At 37.5% G+C, this 21,550-nt stretch overlaps 1 protein-coding gene across 4 annotated transcripts in view; it reads right to left on the bottom strand.

The window, feature by feature from the left end:
- The window catches only part of SMURF2 (SMAD specific E3 ubiquitin protein ligase 2), a 116,511-nt gene that overhangs the window by 47,088 nt on the left and 47,873 nt on the right, over positions 1-21,550 (bottom strand). For 2 of the 4 annotated variants that reach the window (XR_009211038.1, XM_032139650.2), the window contains exons 2-4: positions 15,536-15,574; positions 7,023-7,131; positions 1,772-1,905 (exon numbers count right to left, since the gene is read on the bottom strand). Coding sequence is in view for 2 of the 4 variants with exons in the window: in XM_032139650.2 (XP_031995541.1) it covers positions 1,772-1,905; positions 7,023-7,131; positions 15,536-15,574 (282 nt within the window). In the remaining 2 variants the exon portion in view is untranslated. The remainder of the gene's footprint in view (positions 1-1,771; positions 1,906-7,022; positions 7,132-15,535; positions 15,575-21,550) is intronic. The other 2 variants (XM_032139651.2, XM_058431258.1) reach the window with 1 other exon arrangement.

The raw sequence follows: 21,550 nt of genomic DNA, 5'->3' as shown, positions 1-21,550 counted from the left end.
TCAGATGCCTCATCTGTAAAAGAGATATAACACTGACCTGACCCTGAAAGTTACAGTAAGGAACGATGTCACCTAAAGTACGCTGGTTTTACTTTGATTACAGCACTTATAGCTGAATGCTTTTACAACTGTATGCCATCTGCCTACTTATCTGTGAATTGATAAATGGAGGAGACCATATCTTAGTTTTTGTATTTTCCACTCCAATCTGGTAGAACATTGCATCAGGTAGGTGCTCAATAAATATTTGATAAATTCAATATTACTGCACATCGAAAAAGTCAAATAAATTAATACAAGAAACAGAAAGAAAAATCCATGCCCCTAAACTATAGTCCCTACTTATCCAACCAAAAATACAGACATTTTTATCTTTGCAAAATAAATGGGTGCTACTAAGTTGGCTACACAGTGGATTCTGCAGAGCAACTAACTCCTCCTCTCCTATTCAGTCCTTCCAATGTGGCATGCTCCCTTTGCCAGCAGGCCTTTGCCCTTCCTTCTCAGAGGACAGGATTCATGCCTTTTTCTCCTTTATACAGCCAGGATTTAGAATAGTAGCACATTAAATCTTCAATAAATGTTGGGTAAATTGAACTAGGGATAATGTCAGACATTTGACCTATAAGTTTTCAGTTTGCTGAGTAATAAAACAGTTCACTTTTATATGCAATTCGTTTTTTCCAATCTCAGTGTCTTTTCTCTACTGTTGGTTACCCTGTCAGCCCAGAAATACAAGAATTTCTTAGATGCCATTAAATATCTTGGACTAAGAACTTCTAGCTCAATTTTCTGCCTTTTTCTTTTTCACAAGGTCAATATATACCTATGCTGTGGTATCACACTACATTAAAAGAGATAGTCTCTTAATATATTTAATATTCAATGCTAAATTTACTCTTTTTTGTTGATTAATTTCCTTAGATCTTATGTGAGTTTGTTTAGCATATGCATCTGGGCTAAAATCCCATGATAATGACTAATGGTATTTTTTACATTATATAAAAAAGAATTCTATAGAAACAAACACACAAAAAAAACCTGTTGAAAAAGGAATTCCCATTTATGTTCTAACGGAAAGACCCATCCAAAAGACTCACCTGGTTATGCTAAGTCAACTTATAAATCCATTATGAAAACCACTTCTAATGTCTTGATCTTGGTCTAATCTTCTAAATCCTCAGGCTGATGATAAACTCAGCTACAGTTTAGTTAATACAGGTGTTGTACACTCAAAATAACGTTTAATCTTTAACTTTTAATTCTGTCACAGCAGTTTTATGTATTATACTATTCTTACCCCTTTGTAATTGTCCTTTAACTGCCAGCTTAAACACTCCAATCACCTAAATAAAAACATTTTATCCACAAATCCACCAAAACCAGAAAAGGATACTAAGAAATTTTAAAAGGCATATACATCCTGATACCTTTCTTTTTGCCGTTCTAGATATCAATCATTTCTTAATACTTTTAAATTAGCTGGAAATGAAGCATCAGCTCTGATTTGGCTGTAAGTTTCACATATTTAAAACGTTTCATTTTTTTTTTTAAGTCTACAAAATAAATTTAGATCAGGAATTTTTACCAATGTTTCAGACATGCACAAGAAGTTGTGTTTGAAGCCCTACCAACATACTCAAATATATACATTATTTTAAAATATATATTTGAGGATACATATATAGTGCATGTATATATGTACATGCACAAATGCATATACACATACATATATATTTTTTTAATTTGAAAAGCACTCGTATCTACTCACAACCAGTGTCTTTCAGGCGGTTGATGGCATTGGAAAGAAGACGAACACAACCGAGAAATCCAGCACCTTGTTTCTTATGGATCTTCTTGTGATTCCATACACTGATTGTAACTGAATCAGACTTTCCAATATACCTAAAAAACAAAACGGCTGCATGAGTAACTTGGTAGTTACAGGCAGTGGCATACAATTTTTCTTTTGTTCTGTTTATATTCTAAAGTTACTAATATGCTTCAGAGTCTGGCTAGATTATGCAAAATATGTCTTGAGTTAATCCACAGGATTGAATTTAAATTTTTAAAAATCTTGAAAATTTTAGTATATTTTTATCACATCTGCCACTCTCAAGCTGGGCTATAATTCTAATCAGTAAAAAGGCTATTTTAGTAGCTAGTGTCTAATAACACTAATGGAGTTTATTAAATAACTTCTTTCCAAGGAAAAGAATCTTAAAAACTTTTATCACAGTCACATTTTAAATACATGTCGATGACATGACCTGCTTTTCAAGGGATAGTGTCAAGGCTGACAGACCAAAAATCTGACCTACCTGTTATATTTTAAAATGCTGTAGAACAAAAGCTGTTTGTAACGCTTTTCCCCTGCTTCTTTCCTGTATGCAGGCCTTGAGCGAGCAGGACTCTTGGAGATTTCACTTCACTGCCTGCAGACAAGCAGAGCAGGGAAAAGCGTTACAGTACTTTTCTGTGCATATACCTGCAAGTATGTAAAAGCTCTACCACAGCCAACTGTTAACATGGCATCAACCCATGCAAAAAGATAATAAAATAACATGTCAGTAGAATCCTAGGTCTATTTCAATGACAATAAGAGGTCAAATTTTTGGTCCAGCAACCTTGATCTTAAAGTATCATTCAATAAATTACAATATCAGAAAAATTCACCTAGTATAGAGAAAAGCCTAAACCATTTAAGTAAGGACTAAAGCTTTTAAATAAGTGACATGGAAGGTACACTTGAGCCCCGGGATCCAGCTGTGCCTAAAAAATGCCCACCCCGGGCTTTTAATTATGCAAATCACTACATTCCCTTTTAAAAAATTAAGCCAATTTGAATTTGGTCTCTGTTGCTTGCAAATGAAAAAATCTGAATTAAAATATTGTTCAGTATGCATGTACCAATTTTCAAATACACCTACCAGTTCTACCTTGGCATGTATCTACCGGCATGTAATTCCAGAGCCAGAATCAAGTATTAAGTAGCTGAATTACCCAAGCTAAACATTTTTTACAAAGTTACATTAGGCCAGGCGCGGTGGCTCACACCCGTAATTCCAGCACTTTAGGAGGCTGAGGCAGGCAGATCACCTGAGGATGGGAGTTTGAGACCAGCCTGACCAACATGGAGAAACCTCATCTCTATTAAAAATACAAAAAAACTTAGCTGGGCACGGTGGCGTGCACCTGTAATCCCAGCTACTTGGGAGGCTGAGGCAGGAGAATCACTTGAACCCGGGAGGCGGAGGTTGTGGTGAGCTGAGATCACATCATTGCACTCCAGCCTGGGCAACAAGAGCAAAACTCCGTCTCAAAGAAAAAAAAGGTTACATTAAACCAGTTGTCCAACTAGTAAGCCTGGTTTACAGGTATGCTGAAATACATACATTGACTACCTCAGTCCTTAGGGCAACGCACCACTGGCTTAAGCAACTTCATCTGTGTAGTCCAATGTGCCATATTTTTTATGTGTACCATGATATGAAAAGGTTGGGAAGCTCTACATTAAATCATAATAAGAAATTGCTAATTACAGACCTTCTGGAAGATAGCCTAACTCTGAATTACTAAAAATTATGAAATATATCGTATTACTTAAGGGTACATGTCACAAACATTCTGTCCAAATATTCCTGGGCCAGAAATGAATCCGAAATATTACCTTTTCTTATACACAGAGAAGTACATGCTCTCACTTTAATGAAACCTCATGTAATATAACATGCATGGCAACATAAACAGTAAATTCCTTTTGCAATTGAAAGTTAAAAGAGGGCTCTATTAGCTTCTATTAAAACTTTGACTTACTAACAAATACCTGATTTATAAACAAGTTTCAGGATATTTTGTTGAAAGGGAGAGAGAGACACCACTATAGGTGAATATAATGTTACCATATAGACCAAAATATATACTCAGGATTTTGGACTAAAATTTAATTATTAGTTTTGTTTGTATACTTAGCCAAATAAAGGCAAGGGTTTTGCAAAATGACTTTGGAAACAATCACGAGAGAAGCCTCTGATAGCCAATTAATATTAATTGTAAGATAAAACCTAATAAGCACAAGAAAAGATGTTCAACATCATTAGTCATGAGGGAAATGCACCTCAAAACCATGATCAGATACAACTTCACACCCACTAGGGTGGCTACAATTTTTTTTAAAAGAAAATAACAAGTGACAGAGGAATAAAGAAACTTCCAGTGGAAAACAACAGTCATGAAAGATCAAAATCAGGATGCCATCAGCAATACTCTAAACCTACAATTTCCAAAATGGTACCCACCAACCATGAGACCCTTGAGGACTTCAAATGTAGCTAGTCCAAATTGAGGCAAGCTGCAAAATAAATCACTGATTTTTTTTTCTTAACATAAAATGAGAAAACCGCTGATTTTTTTTTTTTTTTTTTTTTTCTTGAGACAGAGTCTCGCTCTGTCGCCCAGGCTGGAGTGCAGTGGCGCAATCTCGGCTCACTGCAAGCTCCGCCTCCCGGGTTCACGCCATTCTCCTGCCTCAGCCTCTCCGAGTAGCTGGGACTACAGGCGCCCGCCACCACGCCCGGCTAATTTTTTGTATTTTTAGTAGAGACAGGGTTTCACCGTGGTCTCGATCTCCTGACCTCGTGATCCGCCCGCCTCGGCCTCCCAAAGTGCTGGGATTACAAGCGTGAGCCACCGCGCCCGGCCTGAAAACCGCTGATTTTTTAAAGACATAGTAAATATGTATATATACATATATGTGTAAGTAGCTCAATATTTTTATACTGACATGTTGAAAGTATTTTTGATATACTGAATTAAATAAAATATATTATTATGCTTCATTTTAAGAAACAGGGTCTTGTTATGTTGTAGCTGGATTACAGGTGCAAGCCACTATGCCCAGTTTATTATGCTTAATGTCATCTGTTTCTTTTTACTTATCTTAATGTGGATGCTAGGAAATTTAAAATTATAGATGAGCTCCCATTTGTGCCTTACATTATATTTCTACTCAACAGTACGGATCTAAACCTAGAAGATAATGGAGCAATATATTCAACATTTGGAGGTAAAGTGATATTTCACCTAGAAGCCTATACTCAAACCATATCAAAAGATAAGAAGTCAAAATATATCTTCTGAGAAGATCTCAACTTTCTTCCCATCTTTGTATTATTTCTCAAAATGACAATGGAAGATAAAGTTCACCAAAACAGGAGAGTAAACAAAAAAAAAAGAGGAAGTCACTAAACCTAGAAGAGACAAAGGAAATTGCCAACATAACAATGAAGGCAAGTCCCAGGACAACTGCGCAGCGGGTCTCAGAGAACCATCACACCAGACTGAAGAAAGAGAACACAGACTCCCAGGAGGGGTATCTCTAAGAAGAAACAAAGCCAATGGAATACTGACAGAACTGAATATATGGAGAAAAGATCTTTAGTTCTACAGGAGAGTCTGAGGATTATGACATAGATAGATATCTCATTTCTATCTAGGAGATAAATAGATAACTAAACAAATGGGAAAAGTAGCTACTAACTTCAGAAAAAACAAAAGTTGTCAAGAAAGAAAATGTAATTCTTGTACCCATGTGACCCAACTATGGGTATTTACATAATCATAATAATGTAAACATGGAACAATGATTTAACCAAAAAAGTTCATATAATTATATTGGAAGACTAAAGAAAGGAAGGGGCTTGTGTCATGAGAATGGGGATGTCGAATACCAATTTTAAAAGCTGAACCACTGGGCTGGGCATCACAGCCCATGCTTGTAATCCAAATACTTTGGGAGGCCAAGCAGGGAGAATCTCTTGAGCCCAGGAATTCAAGACCAGACTGGGCAACATAGCAAGACTCCATCTCTACAAAAAAATTACCTTAAAAAAAAAATTAGCTGGGCATGGTGGCATGCACCTGTAGTTCAAGCTACTGAGGAAGGTGAGGTGGGAGGATCAGTTGAGTCCAGGAGTTTGAGGCTGCAGTGAGCTATGATTATGCCACTGCACTTTGGCCTGAGCAATAGAGTGAGACTATCTCTAATTTTAAAAGAATTTTTAATAATAAAAAATAAAGCCAAATCATCTTATAGGTAGGAAATTCAAAAATACCTAAAACTAGGCTGGGCGCAGTGGCTCATGTCTGTAATCCCGGCACTTTGGGAGACCGAGGCAGGCGGATCACTTGAGGTCAGGAGTTCGAGATCAGCCTGGCCAACATGGTGAAACCCCATCTCTACTAAAAATACAAAAATTAGCTGAATGTGGTGGTGGGCACCTGTAGTTCCAGCTACTCGGGAGGCTGAGGCAGGAGAAATGCTTGAACCCAGGAGGCAGAGATTGCAGTGAGCCGAGATGGTGCCACTGCACTCCAGCCTGGCTGACAGAGCAAGACTCTGTCTCAAAAAAAAAAAAAAAAAAAATTACCTAAAACTAAAAAAAGAAAACTGTGATGCTGTAAAATAAAAAACATATCTAGAAACAGATGAAAACACCAGAATAAACAGCCAAAGTTATTAAAGCAGTTGCCTTGAGGATGGGAATCAGGAATGAGAATGGAGCAGGGAACTTGCTGTTTTCCAGTAAAAGCTTTATAGTATCATTTGCCTTTTTAAAAAGGTGCATATACTCCAATGGTTTAAAATAAAATTTAAAAGAAAGAAACCATCCATATAAAGGCAAAAAGAAGCCTATTCAGTGCAACCCAAATTCTTATTTCTGGTTTTATAATTGGTCTAAAGTGGTAAATTAATACCTTTATTTAATTGAAGAAAGAGGTGGGGGTCTGCTCTACTGTGAGCCAGTTTCATTTTGTTCTTCATAGAATTTTAGGGATACCTCATCTTTCAAAACCTGTCTATAAGCCAAAGCACATTCCCACTGGGCTTTTCTTTACCCCTTTTTGTGAAGACCAAATTATACTACAGATGAAACTCAGATCATTTCCCATGATTATTTTCAAAGACTATATCAAGTAATATTCATTATATGTTTCATTTCAAACTAATTATTTAAACCTACAGGTCATAATGCTGATTCCACTTTGGATCAAGTGTATTCTTCACAGTATCTGTAGAATGGCATTGCCCAGATCCATCAACCACCACCTTAGCAAATGGATCAGGAAGTCCTGTGAAAAAAGATTTTTTAAAATTAATAATTTGACATTTAAGATAGAAGATTAATTATACAAGCATTCCATTTGCTACAAAAGATTATTCCATTCTTTTAAAAAAGTTTAACATTTAGCTATAAATGAATAGTCCATTTAAAAAAAAAAAGACTAAAGTTACTTCTACATTAAATACCAAAACCATATTTTTTTCTTGTTTCTGTCTCAAAATATTCCCAGTTTAAACTACCGAAATCTAGAGGTTACCTCATAATGTGGAAGTTTTATTTTTATTTTTATTTTTATTTTTTTATTATTATACTTTAGGTTTTAGGGTACATGTGCACAATGTGCAGGTTTGTTACATATGTATCCATGTGCCATGTTGTTTTGCTGCACCCATTAACTCCTCATTTAGCACTAGGTATATAATGTGGAAGTTTTTAATAGGTTGTTACCAGCCCTCTGACCCCAGGAAGGTGAATTCTTGTAACCATTCATGGCTTTTTCTTTCCAAATGTCTCCCTCAGCAGCTCATTTAAAGAAAAAGCTTATTAAAGGTTTTTAAACAGGAACACAGGCTACAGAGAAATCAAATTAGCAAATGAGTTTTGCTGAATAACTACCAGGAAAAATGAGACCGAAACAAAAGATGTAACACTCTGCCTTAAAAGAGCTTACTATCTAATTGGAAAAATAAAAATACTATACATGAAAAACAAAAACAAAAACAAAAATACCTGAGAATAAACGAATGCTTAGTGACACTGATTATAACGCAAACACTTACATCACTATGTTAGGTAGTATTCTAAATACATTCATCCTTAATCCTTACAATAACCCTATGAGGTAAACACTGTTATTATCCCTATTTTACTGATGAGGAAACTAAGGCACAAGGGGGTCAATTAACTAGCCCAAGGTCACAGAGTAGCAAATGGCAGGGCCAGAATCTCAAGTGTAGATTCTAAACCCATGTCTAGCTCTCGACTTCATGCTCTTAACCACTATGCTGTATTTTACCTCTTATTTACTATGTGGTCCAACACGTACAAGCATGAGCTCAGAAAAACAGGAGAAAAAGTTTGAATCTGAACAGTAAAGAAAGGGTTTTGAGGGAGGAGGGAATTCATCTGGGCTTTAAGGCAGGGGTCTCCAACCTCTGGGCCATGGGCCGGTACAGGTTCGTGGCCTGTTACAACCAGGCCACAAAGCAGGAAGTGAGCGGCAGGAGAGTAAGCATTACAGCCTGAGCTCCGCCTTCTGTCAGATCAGCGGCAGCATTAGATGCTCACAGGAGCTGGAACCCTGTTGTGAACTGCGCGTGCAAGGGATCTAGGTTGTGAGCTCCTTATGAGAATCTAAAGTCTGATGATCTGAGATGGAACAGTTGCATCCCAACACATCCCCTGCTCCCCATGTCCTTGGAAAAACTGTCTTGCATGAAACCGGTCCCTGTGCCAAAGGTTGGGGGCTGCTGCTTTAAAGGACATACAGGAGGAGGAGGACTTTCCTAGCAATAGGAAGAGCACCAAGGAGGGTATGACAATACAATATTTGAAAGACTTTGAAGAATCTAACCAAAGAGCTTGTGCTAAGGTGTAAAAGTAAATAGTGTTGGAAATATGACTGATCCAGTAAGAGAGGCTTAAAAGTCAGGCAACAGGGCTTGGACTGATTGAGGTAGGTAACAGGGAGCCATTTCAGGTTCTTGAGCATGGCCGTAACTACAGTCATATTTTTCTATCAGTGGTATTTAGGGCCCACTAGAAGAAAGAAAGACTACAGGCAGACCATATATGAAGCTGCTGTAATTATCCAACAGTAAGATGAAAAGACCCTAAATGAGGGAAGTCATATGGAAAGGGAAAGGAAATGACAAGAGAGCTATTCTGAAAGATCTAATACAAATTAATAAAAAACTTGTATCAAAGATGACAATACAGTTTTCAGCCCAAAGCAATAATGAAAATGATTCTTTTGACAAAAATTTAAAAGGTGGAACTAAAAATGTTAGAGAGACAAAAATGACACTTCACGTGTTAGACATATTGGGATAGAGTAGATTTCCTGTGGACAGCTGAAAATACTAGAACAGCGTTAAGTGTTGGTGACTGGAGAAATTTTGCATGTTGGTATCAATGCTAATTTTTTTAAGATACTAATTTGCCCAGTTTCAAGGACAGACAAATCACCTATCAGTTCCCCAATTCTACGATTCTGTGATCTATCACCTTCAAATAATAAAGAAGGACCAAAATTTAGGGGTTAAGTTTCAAAGAAACTTGGTAAGTTAGGGTATTAAATCTATTTGACTATATTGTTCTTGAAGCTGAGTGCTATGCATAGTATTTCAATAACACCTAACCATTTATAAATGTGTTCAATGGAAGAATGTTTTTACCTCCACCCTCAATAAATGAAGTATTTCCTCCCGGGAAGAATTCACTCTATCTTGTTATTTTCACTCTACTATTTAAATAAATAAACATATAAATGTATATTTATAAGCAAAAACAAAAAAATCACATTTCTAAACTTTCCCTTTGGGTGTTATTAAACTAGTTGAAAAATTTAGTCTCTCTGGTTTCTTGCTTTTTAAAAAAAATAAAATTAAAAAGAATTAAGGATTGGCCAGACACAGTGGCTCATGCCTGTAATTTCAGCACTTTGGGAGGCTGAGGCGAAAGGATCACTTGAGCCCCGGAGTTTGAAACCAGCCTGGGCAACATAGTAAGACCACCCCCCATCCCCCACAAAATAATTTAAAAGTTAGCCAAGCGTGGTGGCATAAGTCTGTAGTCTCAGCTACTCAGGAGGCTAAAGTGGGAGGATTGCTTGAGCCTGGGAGGCCGAGGCTGCAGTGAGCCATGATCATGCCACTGCACTCCAACCTGGTTGACAGAGCAAGACCCTATCTCAGGGAAAAAAAAATTAAGGATTAAGAAAAACAACATCTGACAAAGGACTAATATCCAGAATCTACAAAGTACTCAAACAAATCAGCAAGAAAAAAACAAACAATCCCATCAAAAAGTGGGTTAAGGACATGAATAGACAATTCTCAAAAAAAGATATACCAACAAGATAGGCCAACAAGCATATTGAAAAACGCTCAGCATCACCAAGTATCAGGGAAATGCAAATCAGAACTACAATGCGATGCCACCTCACTCCTGCAAGAATGGCCATAATCAAAAAATTTAAAAATAACAGATGTTGGCATGGATGCAGTGAAAAGGGAACACTTTTACACTGCTGGTGGTAATGTAAACTAGTACAACCACTACGGAAAACAGTGTGGAGATTCCTTAAAGAACTAAAAGTAGATCTACTGTTTGATCCAGCAATCCCACTACTAGGTATTAACCCAGAGGAAAAGAAGTCATTATACGAGAAAGATACTTGCACACGCATGTTTGTAGCAGCACAATTCACAACTGTAAAAATACTGAAGCAGCCCAAATACCTATCAAACAATGAGTGGTTAAAGAAATGTGGTGTGTGTGTGTGTGTGTGTGTGTGTGTGTGTGTGTGTATACTAAATTTAAATTTGATCCTGTGGATTAACTCAAGACATATTTTGCATAATCTAGCCAGACTCTAATATATATATATATTTATATTATATAATTATATATTATATATGTATATATTTATATTATATAATTATATATTATATATGTATATATTTATATATATAATTATATATTTTATATGTGTGTATATATATATATATATACACACACACATACATATACACACACACCACATATACACATATACACCATGGAATACTACTCAGCCATTAAAAAGAAATAATCACAGCAACCTAGATAAAATTGGAGACTATTATTCTAAGTGAAGTAACTCAAGAACGGAAAACCTAACATCGTATGTTCTCAGTCACATGTGGGAGCTAAACTATGAGGATGCAAAGGTGTAAGAATGATATACTGGACTATGGGGACTGGGGGAAAGGGTGGGGGGTAGCAAGGGATAAAAGACTATACACTGGGTACAGTGTACACTGCTTGGGTGATGGGTCCACCAAAATCTCAGAAATCACCACTAAAGTACTTACCCATGTAATCAAACACCATCTGTTCCCCCAAAACTTATTGAAATAAAAAAATAACATAATAAAAGAAAAACAACTTTTTCCATACGAAATGTGGCTTCCAGATAATTAAGTAGGAAAGTCACAGCCTTTTATGTTCCCTTTCTGTTAAATAACACAATAAACAAAAACACAAGTTCAATACCTTAATAAAAAAAATACAAAGGTTTCAACTTAACCTGATTTTATTATTCTACAAAAATTTAACTTGAGAACCAAGTTACTCTAATGTGGTCAAAAGCTATCAGGTTTTCCGAAGTTAGTGAGACATCTAGTGGTAAACATAAAGTGGCTAGAGAACTTTCTGCATTTTAAAAAATTTCTTGGCCAGGCACAGTGGCCCACGCCTGTAATCCCAGCACTTTGGGAGGCCGAAGTGGGTAGATCACGAGGTCAGGAGTTCAAGACTACCCTGGCTAACACGGTGCAACCACATCTCTACTAAAAATACAAAAAATTAGCCGGGTGTGGTGGCACACGCCTGTAGTTCCAGCTACTCGGGAGGCAGAGGCAGGAGAATTGCTTGAACCTGGGAGGCAGAGGTTGCAGTGAGCCGAGATCGGGCCACTGCACTCCAGCCTGAGTGTCAGAGACAGACTCTGTCTCAAGGGAAAAAAAAAAAAAATTTTTGTCTCAATTCTCCCCCATCATTTCTGAGACATATAAAATAGCTAAAGCTCAAAAACCTCCTTACTACACAAATGCACTTGAAAAGCTACAAATAATAATAAAATAACATTTTCAACTCAAAAGTGTGTTACCTTCCAAAGAAAACAGCTTTATTTTCAATTGGGCCAAGAAAAAAAAAAAAAAACACAACATTTAGCCAACCCATCTTGGTTCTAAATGACTTCAATTTGGCCCCCTATAAAACACCTTAATACATTACCTTACACAGAAATCTTTTTAAAAATGTTGCAGAAGAACAAATCTCACACTAATGAAAACACTCCTTTTCATATAAAAAATACACATAAAACAGATAATGAAGACAGGGCACAGTGGCTCATGCCTGTAATCCTAGCACTTTGAGAGGCCAAGGCAGGTGGATCACCTGAGGTCAGGAGTTCGAGACCAGCCTGGCCAACATGGTGAAACCCCGTCTCTACTAAAAGTACAAAAATTAGCTGGGTGTGGTGGCACATGCCTGTAATCCCAGCTACTCGGGAGGCTGAGGCAGGAGAATTACTTGAACCCAGGAGGCAGAGGTTGCAGTGAGCCGAGATCACACCACTGCACTCCAGCCTGGGGACAGAGCAAGACTCCGTCAGAAAAAAAAAACAAAAACAAAAAAAAACAAACAGATAATGAATAAATGGGTAAACATGTGATAATGTTAATGGTAGAATCTAGATGGTGCGTCTTTACTATAAAATTCTTTTATCTGTTGCTTTTATGTTTGAAATTTTTCCTGCTAAAATTCTGGGGGAAAGGGCAAGTGACTTATTTTTAAAAGCCAGTAAGCTTGAAAACAGTTCAAAAACATGAGTTAATAAAACTTTTCTCAACAAAGATAGCACCCAATAAACCGTATTACCTCACATACAAATTACTCTTCAAAAGACAACACATGGCAGTGTATTTTTTCCTGCGATGAAAAATATATATCTATTTCATCACCCTATAGTCATACTTTGTATTAAAATTTGCTGTTCTCATTCAATACAATTTTAACTCAATCACAAGCAAAAACTTAACTATATTTTACTATTAATAACTGTACTGATCAATAAACACATTCATTTATATTTAATTGAAGAATTTAGGAATTACTGTCTCTGAAATTAACGTGGGCAACCCTTAATAGGTCAAAAATCTGTATAAGTATACATGTAAATCTACCACAGAATGGACCTGCGACCTTGGCCAGTGTGAACCTGGGAGGTAACTTCCATCCCTGGCTAACTCCCCTCTGAAGCCCTAAGGATTACTGTTGCTGTTTCCCTTTTCAGGCCATCAAGAGTCTCCAATTCTAAGTTTTAAAGATAATCACACTGTTTCCCCTAATCTTATCCCTAAAGCAAGTTCACACTCTTAGAATTTTTATCAATTTTTACTGCCTACACCAATGAAAAAAGGAAAAGAGTTCCTTCTTTCTTTCACTTACAATTTAAGGACAAAGATCATATAAGGGATAACAATCAGTTCTCAAAGGTTTATAAAACATTAATATATGATTCCTCTAGATATCCTAGGAAAAGTGAGGTAAGAATATCTGGATATTTTATTAGAGAAGCTGTGTCTTGGGACTCCAGAGGAAGGAAATTTGAAAAGGAAAGATGGGAGACAAAACTGAAGATTTTATCTTCAAAACCAGAGCAGATGTCTTGGAGAGTGCAGAAGCAGCTGTAAAAGTGCTCCTCTCAGCTGGGCGTGATGGTTCACATCTATAATCCCAGCACTGTGGGAGGCCAAGGCAGGAGGATCACAAGGTCAGGCATTCGAGACCAGCCTGACCAACATGGTGAAACTCTGTCTCTACTAAAAATACAAAAATTAGGCAGGCGTGTTGGCGTCCACCTGTAATCCCAGCTACTCAGGAGGCTGAGGCAGGAGAATCGCTTGAACCCGAGAGGTGGAGTTTGCAGTGAGCCGAGATCACACCACTGCACTCCAGCCTGGGCAACAGAGTGAGACTCCGTCAAAAAAAAAAAAAAAAAGGAAAAGTGCTCCTCTTACTTCTCTCCCTTTTCTCCTTGTCCAACCCTATCTGCCACTTTGCAGGCCCACTAGTATAAATCCCACCTTAGATCAACCTTATCAAAGGTTAAAAAAAAAAAAGTACACCTCAGTCAGTAGCAACAGGGATGAGGTAGGAAGTGAGCAGCAGCCTGAGAGAGACAACAGTGATTGGCGGCAACAGGGAGAGATGGGGAGTTCTGTGGCCATTGGGACCTTCCACTGTGACAAGCTTCTGGGGAGAAGGCACATGGTACATAAATTTAAACTGCTTATAATTTTCGTCCTATGTTCCAAATTATCCTATTTGCTTTCTCATATAAGCAGAAAGATAACCATAAACATTTATAACTATATAGTTTTATAAGATGTTATTTTATAAACTTAATTCAGGTTCTGCTCTAGAAAAACTCAAAATAATAAAATTTCAAGTGGAATGAATTAAGTATAATTTTAAATTATATTGGCGGGGCACAGTGGCTCACACCTGTAATCCCAGCACTTTGGGAGGCTGAGGTAGGAGGATCACTTGAGACCAGGAGTCTGAGACCAGCCTGGGCAACATAGCAAGACCCTGCCTCTACAAAGAATAGTAAATAAATAAATAAATTAGCTGGGCGTGGTGAAGTGTGTCTGCAGTCCACCCACTCAGGAAGGTGAGATAGGAGGAGCCCTTGAGCCCAGGAGTTTGAAGCTGCAGTGAGCTATGACTGTGCCACTGTACTATATATAGCCTGGGTGACAGGGCAAGATTCTGTCTCTAAAAAGAAAAAATATATATATATGTAGCCTATTTCTTTTAATCAAACTCCTGAAAATCATCTACTATCACATGAAATCAAACAGCACACATAGCCCGTGACTTGAATTTAAAAATTTAATGAATCATCTCTATTCTAATTTCAAATGTTTTACATAAAAAATTTTGTTGGCTGAAGTTTTTTTTTTTTTTTTACTAAAAATTGTATAATTTTTAACCAATAATTTAAAGCTACAACAGAATAAAGATTGTTAATATACATGCTGGGTACTTCCCAATCCCCTCTCATAAAACTTAGTACTAAATAAAGCCAGAAAAAAAAAATCGCAACAGATTGGTAAGTATAACGCACATATGGGAACCAAACATCTGCTTTGGAATCGGAGAGGTAAGAGCATCTAGGATCAAATGCGGCAGAGATTTCTTTCCTACACTCTGGAAATTCCAAGCAGGCTCAATGACTTTTCTACCTTCCAATGAATCTTGAATGAGTTAAGTTTCCCATGAAATTTTCAAAAGGAAGAAAGTGTTCACAAAATAATCCCTTAAATCTTTTCTAGAATTCTAGTAGTATGCACACCTTCAATATACATTATACACATCTGCATCTACACACTTGCATACACACTCGTTCTCATAAATATGTGGGAGAGGTGAATAAAAGGAAAGGGCTAAGCCTAAAAGGCACAAAACCTTCTAAAAAAAAAATGTGATGCCAAATGGCTCTGAACCAAAGCATTCACAATAAAATAACACTGACAATATTTCTGAATAGAAAAACCCCTAAACCAGAGAATTCTGAAAACGCTGTTCCCAAAGATCTACATACAATACACAAGATTTAAAGTTAATTTACTTACGGAAAAAATCCTTTTTCACCAGGTTTTTTGCACAGAGTACTGTAAAAAAAAAAAACAAAAAATACATGGGAAAAATTAAAATGTTAAGAGTGTACTGTTACATTTTAAAACACTGAAAACAGCAGTGAATAGTTAAACCCTAACTATAGCAAGGTATGAAACATGACCACAAACGTTCGAACCAGCAAACAAAAGACAGTTGAACCAGTGACTGCAACTTTCAATGATCACCAGTAATAGCTGAGGGCAAGAAAGTTTATAAATCTGATATTCTAATAATAAGATCGAAATTCAATTCCTATCTTCCATCAAGATCTATTCTCTGAGAAACTCAGTGGCAATAGGAAAAAAAGTTCAAGGGAGATATGTAAAGTCAGGTTGTTATATCTATTTTAAGGATGAAATAATTTTATACTGAAGAGGATCATAAATAAAGATAAAGCTTTCCTGATATAGATGAGTTTTTTTTCTTTTTTTTTTTTTTTAATAACATTCTCTTCTCCATCTAAATGCCACAGAAACTTCATGGGAGAAATCAAATTACCTTCTCCTAAATCGTCAGTTAAATGACAAGATATGTCTACTATATCTTTTAAGAATTTAAAGTTAATATATTAAAACTAGATATCCCAAATCCATATTTTCCAAGTTACTATGCATTAAATTACTTACATGGATGGATGCTCAACCTTGTGAACACACTAAAAAATACTGAATTGCCCACTTTAAAGAAGATAAATTTTGGCCAGGCGCAGTGGCTCACGCCTGTAATCCCAGCACTTTGGGAGGCCAAGGCAGGCGGATCACAACGTCAGGAGTTCGAGACCAGCCTGGCCAATATGGTGACACCCCGTCTCTACTAAAAATACAAAAATTAGCTGGGAGTGGTGGCGTGTGCCTGTAGTCCCAGCTACTCGGTAGACTGAGGCAGAAGAATCGCTCGAACCCGGGAGGCAGAGGTTGCAGTGAGCCAAGATTGTGCCACTGCACTCCAGCCTGGGCTACAGAGCAAGACTCTGTCTCAAAAAAAAAAAAAAAAAAAAAAAAGGATAGATTTTATAGTATATGAGTTACATATCAATTTTAAAATTACTGCTTACAGGCTGGGCACAGTGGCTCATATTTGTAATCCCAGTACTTTGGGAGGCCAAGGTGGGTGGATCACTTGAGGTCAGGAGTTTGAGACCAGCCTGGCTAACATGGTGAAACTGTGTTTCTAATAAAAATATAAAAATTAGCTGGGTGTGGTGGCACACACCTGTAATCCCAGCTACTCAGGAGGCTGAGGTGTGAGAATCACTTGAACCTGGGAGGTGGAAGCTGCAGTGAGCCAAGATTGCACCACTGCACTAGTGAGCCAAGATTGCACCACTGAACTCCAGCCTGGGCGACAGAGCAAGACTCTGTCATAAATCAATCAATCAATCAATCAATCAATCTGCTTATAGAGTCATAAACTTAAAACTTCTTTAACTCAAACTTGATACAAGAGAAAAACACCAATTTTCATATATGTAAATTTTAGTTCATAAAATACCTATGAATGTAATGTTTGGTATTTCTATCCACTTCTACTAACAGTTAAATGAATTACAGTTACTGGAAGTTTAGTGTATAAAAGCTCGTTTGACATAAACTTGGGAATGAATCTAAATAAATATAATCACTCTAAGGGTTCACATAAAAAAACCTTTTGAAAACAGATGTCATCACTAAATAAATAAAATTATTAAGTAAGCACAAGATACTGATATACTAGGCAGAGTCCCTTAGGCCATGTCTTAGAGTTTTGTTTTTAAAAACATAAAAACTCAATCAATCATGAAAACTAGGGCCATAGCTAAGAATAACAAATCACAAACTAGATTTAGAGAACTCCTCCCCAAACTTTTGTCATAATATAAATTGAATAGAATACTCAGGATCAATACACATGTAACACACACAAAAATCTAAATTACAATCTTCAGTTTTAATGAGGTAATGATGATTTTTTTAAACAAACCACTATCCTATGATTCATGAAGTGAAATGATTTCACATCCGACTTCAGAGAAAGAGAAAACATGAGATCTCCTCCAACTCACTGCCACCAAACCTACATATTCATTCTTTTTTTTCCTTCCTTCCACTGACAATGTCTACTCTCCTAAGACTATCCTCTATCTCATATCTAAACCACCATGTTCTTGGGGATCTTCATAGCTGTTAAACATATCCTCTATCTTGTCCCCTTTTCTAACCACCTTGTCAGCATTTAAACATACTCAAGTCTTACCCAAGCCTCCCTTCAGCCAGCCATCATCTACCTCTTCCCTCTCATAATGAAACTTCTTCAAAGAAAATAAATGTGCAAAAATCACAAGCATTCCTATACACCAATAACAGACAAACAGAGCCAATTGCTACAAAGACAATAAAATACCTAGGAATACAACTTATAAGGGATGTGAAGGACCTCTTCCAGGAGAACTACAAACCACTGCTCAACGAAATAAGAGAGGACACAAATAAATGGAAAAACATTCCATGTTCATGGATAGGAAGAATCAATATTGTGAAAATGGCCATACTGCCCAAAGTAATTTACAGATTCAATGCTATCCCCATCAAGCTACCATTGACTCTCTTCACAGAATTGGAAAAAACTACTTTAAATTTCACATAGAACCAAAAAAGAGCCCACATAGCCAAGACAATCCTAAGCAAAAAGAACAAAGCTGGAGGCATCACACTACCTGACTTCAAACTATACTACAAGGCTACAGTAACAAAAACAGCATGGTACTGGTACCAAAACAAATATACAGACCAATGTAACAGAACAGAGGCCTCAGAAATAACACCACGCATCTACAACCATCTGATCTTTGACAAACCTGACAAAAACAAGCAATGGGGGAAAGGATTCCCTGTGTAATAAATGGTGTTGGGAAAACTGGCTAGCCATATGTAGAAAACTGAAACTGGACTCCTTCCTTACACCTTATACAAAAATTAACTTGAGATGCATTAAAGACTTAAACATAAGACCTAAAACCATAAAAACCCTAGAAGAAAACCTAGGCAGTACCATTCAGGACACAGGCATGCACAAAGACTTCATGACTAAAATACCAAAAGCAATGGCAACAAAAGCCAAAATAGACAAATGGGATCTAACTAAAGAGCTTCTGCACACAAAAGAAACTCATCAGAGTGAACAGGCACCCTACAGAATGGGAGAAAAAATTTGCAATCTATCCATCTGACAAAGGGCTAATATTCAAAATCTACAAAGAACTTAAATTTACAAAAAAAAAAAAAAAAACTACCCCATCAAAAAGTGGGCAAAGGATTATAAACAGACACCTCTCAAAAGAAGACATTTATGCAGCCAACAAACATATAAAAAAAGCTCATCATCACTGGTCATTAGAGAAATGCAAATCAAAACCACAATGAGATACCATCTCACACCAGTTAGAATGGTGATAGATGCTGGAGAGGATATGGAGAAACAGGAACGCTTTTACACTGTTGGTGGGAGTGTAAATTAGTTCAACCATTGTGGAAGACAGTGTGGCAATTCCTCAAGGATCTAGAACCAGAAATACCATTTGACCCAGCAATTCCATTACTGGGTATATACCCAAAGGATTATAAATCATTCTACTATAAAGACATATGCACATGTATGTTTATTGTGGCACTATTCACAATAGCAAAGACTTGGAACCAACCCAAATGCCCATCAATGATAGACTGGATAAAGAAAATGTGGCACATATACACCATGGAACACTATGCAGCCATAAAAAAGGATGAGTTCATGTCCTTTGCAGGAACATGGATGAGGCTGGAAACCATCATTCTCAGCAAACTAACACAAGAACAGAAAACCAAACACCGCATGTTCTCACTCATAAGTGGGAGTTGAACAATGAGAACACATGGACACATGGAGGGGAACATCACACACTGGGGCCTGTCGGCGGGTTGAGGGTTAGGGAGGGATAGCATTAGGAGAAATACCTAATGTAGATGATGGGTTGATGGGTGCAACAAACCACCATGGTACATGTATACCTTTGTAACAAAACTGCACATTCTGCACATGTACCCCAGAACTTAAAGTATAATTTTAAAACATTTTAAAAAAGAACTGCCTACACTTTTTGACTCTACTTCTTTACCTCCCACTAATGCCCTGATCCACTGCAATCTGGCTTCCTCCCTCACCATTGCCTCTGAACTGTTGCTACAAAGCCCTGGAGACCTAATTACCAAGTCCATACAATGGACATTTTTCATTCTTTATGGCACTTGACCCCCTCATGGGCATTTGCCACTGCTGACTACTCCCTCTTCTAGAACCCCTCTCTTCCAGTTCTGTTTAACACCACATTCACCTGGTTCTACACGGCATAAAACTCATTCTAAGTTCTCTTTGCCAGATCTTGCTATGCTATAAAACTTGAAGTTCTTCAGGGTTTTGCCCTAGATTCTCTTATTTCACTCTGTAACCTGAGGATCACAGTGTCCATTTTTGTAAACCTTGCAATTATATGTAAACTGTTACATATATGTTTATTTTCTGGTGAGAGAATCCACATTTTTCCTGGGAGAGAGTTCATAGATTAACAGATTGACAGAACTCTTCCTCTCTCTCAAAAAATAGAATCCGAAAAGCCACTTTTCCATATATTCTCTCTGGTCTTTACCATTTACTCTATAGTTATGATGATACCTAAATTCATAAAACCCGATCCTTAGTTCTCTCCTGAACTCCAGGTCCACAAACCAAATATGCGTTCCCCCAAAAAATCACGTCTTCCCCGCAAACCTGCTCCTCCCTCCAGTTGACTTTCTTTTCAATAAATAGCCTTCCTTTCCACTCCACTACCCAAGTCAGAAATCTCCATAGCAACCTTCACTGTACTCCCTCCTGACATCCTGACAATTACAATTCTCAGCAATTCTACCTCGGAAATATCCTTCATCTGTCTACTTCTCTCTATTACCGATGCCAACACCTTAGTCCACCATCTACTGTCTAGGTAATTACAACATTCCCCTGCCTCAAAGCCTCACTTCCTTCCAGTTCTCCACGCTGGACCTGAAGTGATCTAAAAATCTAATTAAGTCTTTCCATCCATTTCCCCTTCCAAGATCCTTAAAACACTCCAAAGGTCTTCTGGCCCAAACTTATATTGGCTTCAATGCCCTTCAAGTCCTGGGCTCCCGCTCACCTCTCTGACCTCATTTTTCAACACCACAGCTCCCTTCCAGGCCCTCAAGTCTAAGATCCAGCCACACCAACCTTCACTTTCTCAAAAGTAAATCTCTCATACACAGCCTTCACATGCCATTCTCTCTGCTTGAAACATTCTTCCTAGGCTTCTTCACCTACTCATCTCCTGGTCTCAAAAGGGAAGGACGCCTTTTAGAACATGTTTCTCTCAAGCTTTCCCCGCTTGTATTTTCACAGAAGCTCATACTTACCATAAACACTTATCACATTTTACTGTTCTCGTTTAAGTTTGGAATGTTGCTTATAATTGCGGAGGTGGTAAACTCCATACAGCACGAATCATGCCTGCCTCATCTCTTCCTGCACCAAGCACACATTACGCCTGGCACTTGATAGGTACTCAATAAATATCTGTTGAATGAATGAAATAGATCCTAAAATAATCTAAATAACTGCACTGAAAAGAGGGCTTTTTATACTATATAACAATGGCCAATCCTCACATAATCATAATTTTGATTTAAGAAATCTTATTTTAGGCCAGGTACTGTGGCTCATGTCTGTAATTCCAGCACTTTGGGAGGCCGAGGCGGGCAGATCACTTGAGGCCAGGAGTTTGAGACCTGGGCAACGTGGCAAAACCCCATCTCTACTAAAAATACAAAAAAAAAAAAAAATTAGCCAGGTGTGGTGGCACACACATGTAGTCTCAGCTACTCAGGAGGCTGAGGCATGAGAATCACTTGAGCCTGGGAGGCAGAGGTTGCAGTTAGCTGAGATCA

The sequence above is a fragment of the Hylobates moloch genome, unplaced genomic scaffold (genome assembly GCF_009828535.3).
Source record: "Hylobates moloch isolate HMO894 unplaced genomic scaffold, HMol_V3 SCAFFOLD_19, whole genome shotgun sequence".
NCBI classification, from domain to species: Eukaryota; Metazoa; Chordata; class Mammalia; order Primates; family Hylobatidae; genus Hylobates; species Hylobates moloch.
This window is presented reverse-complemented; position numbering and strand designations above follow the sequence as displayed.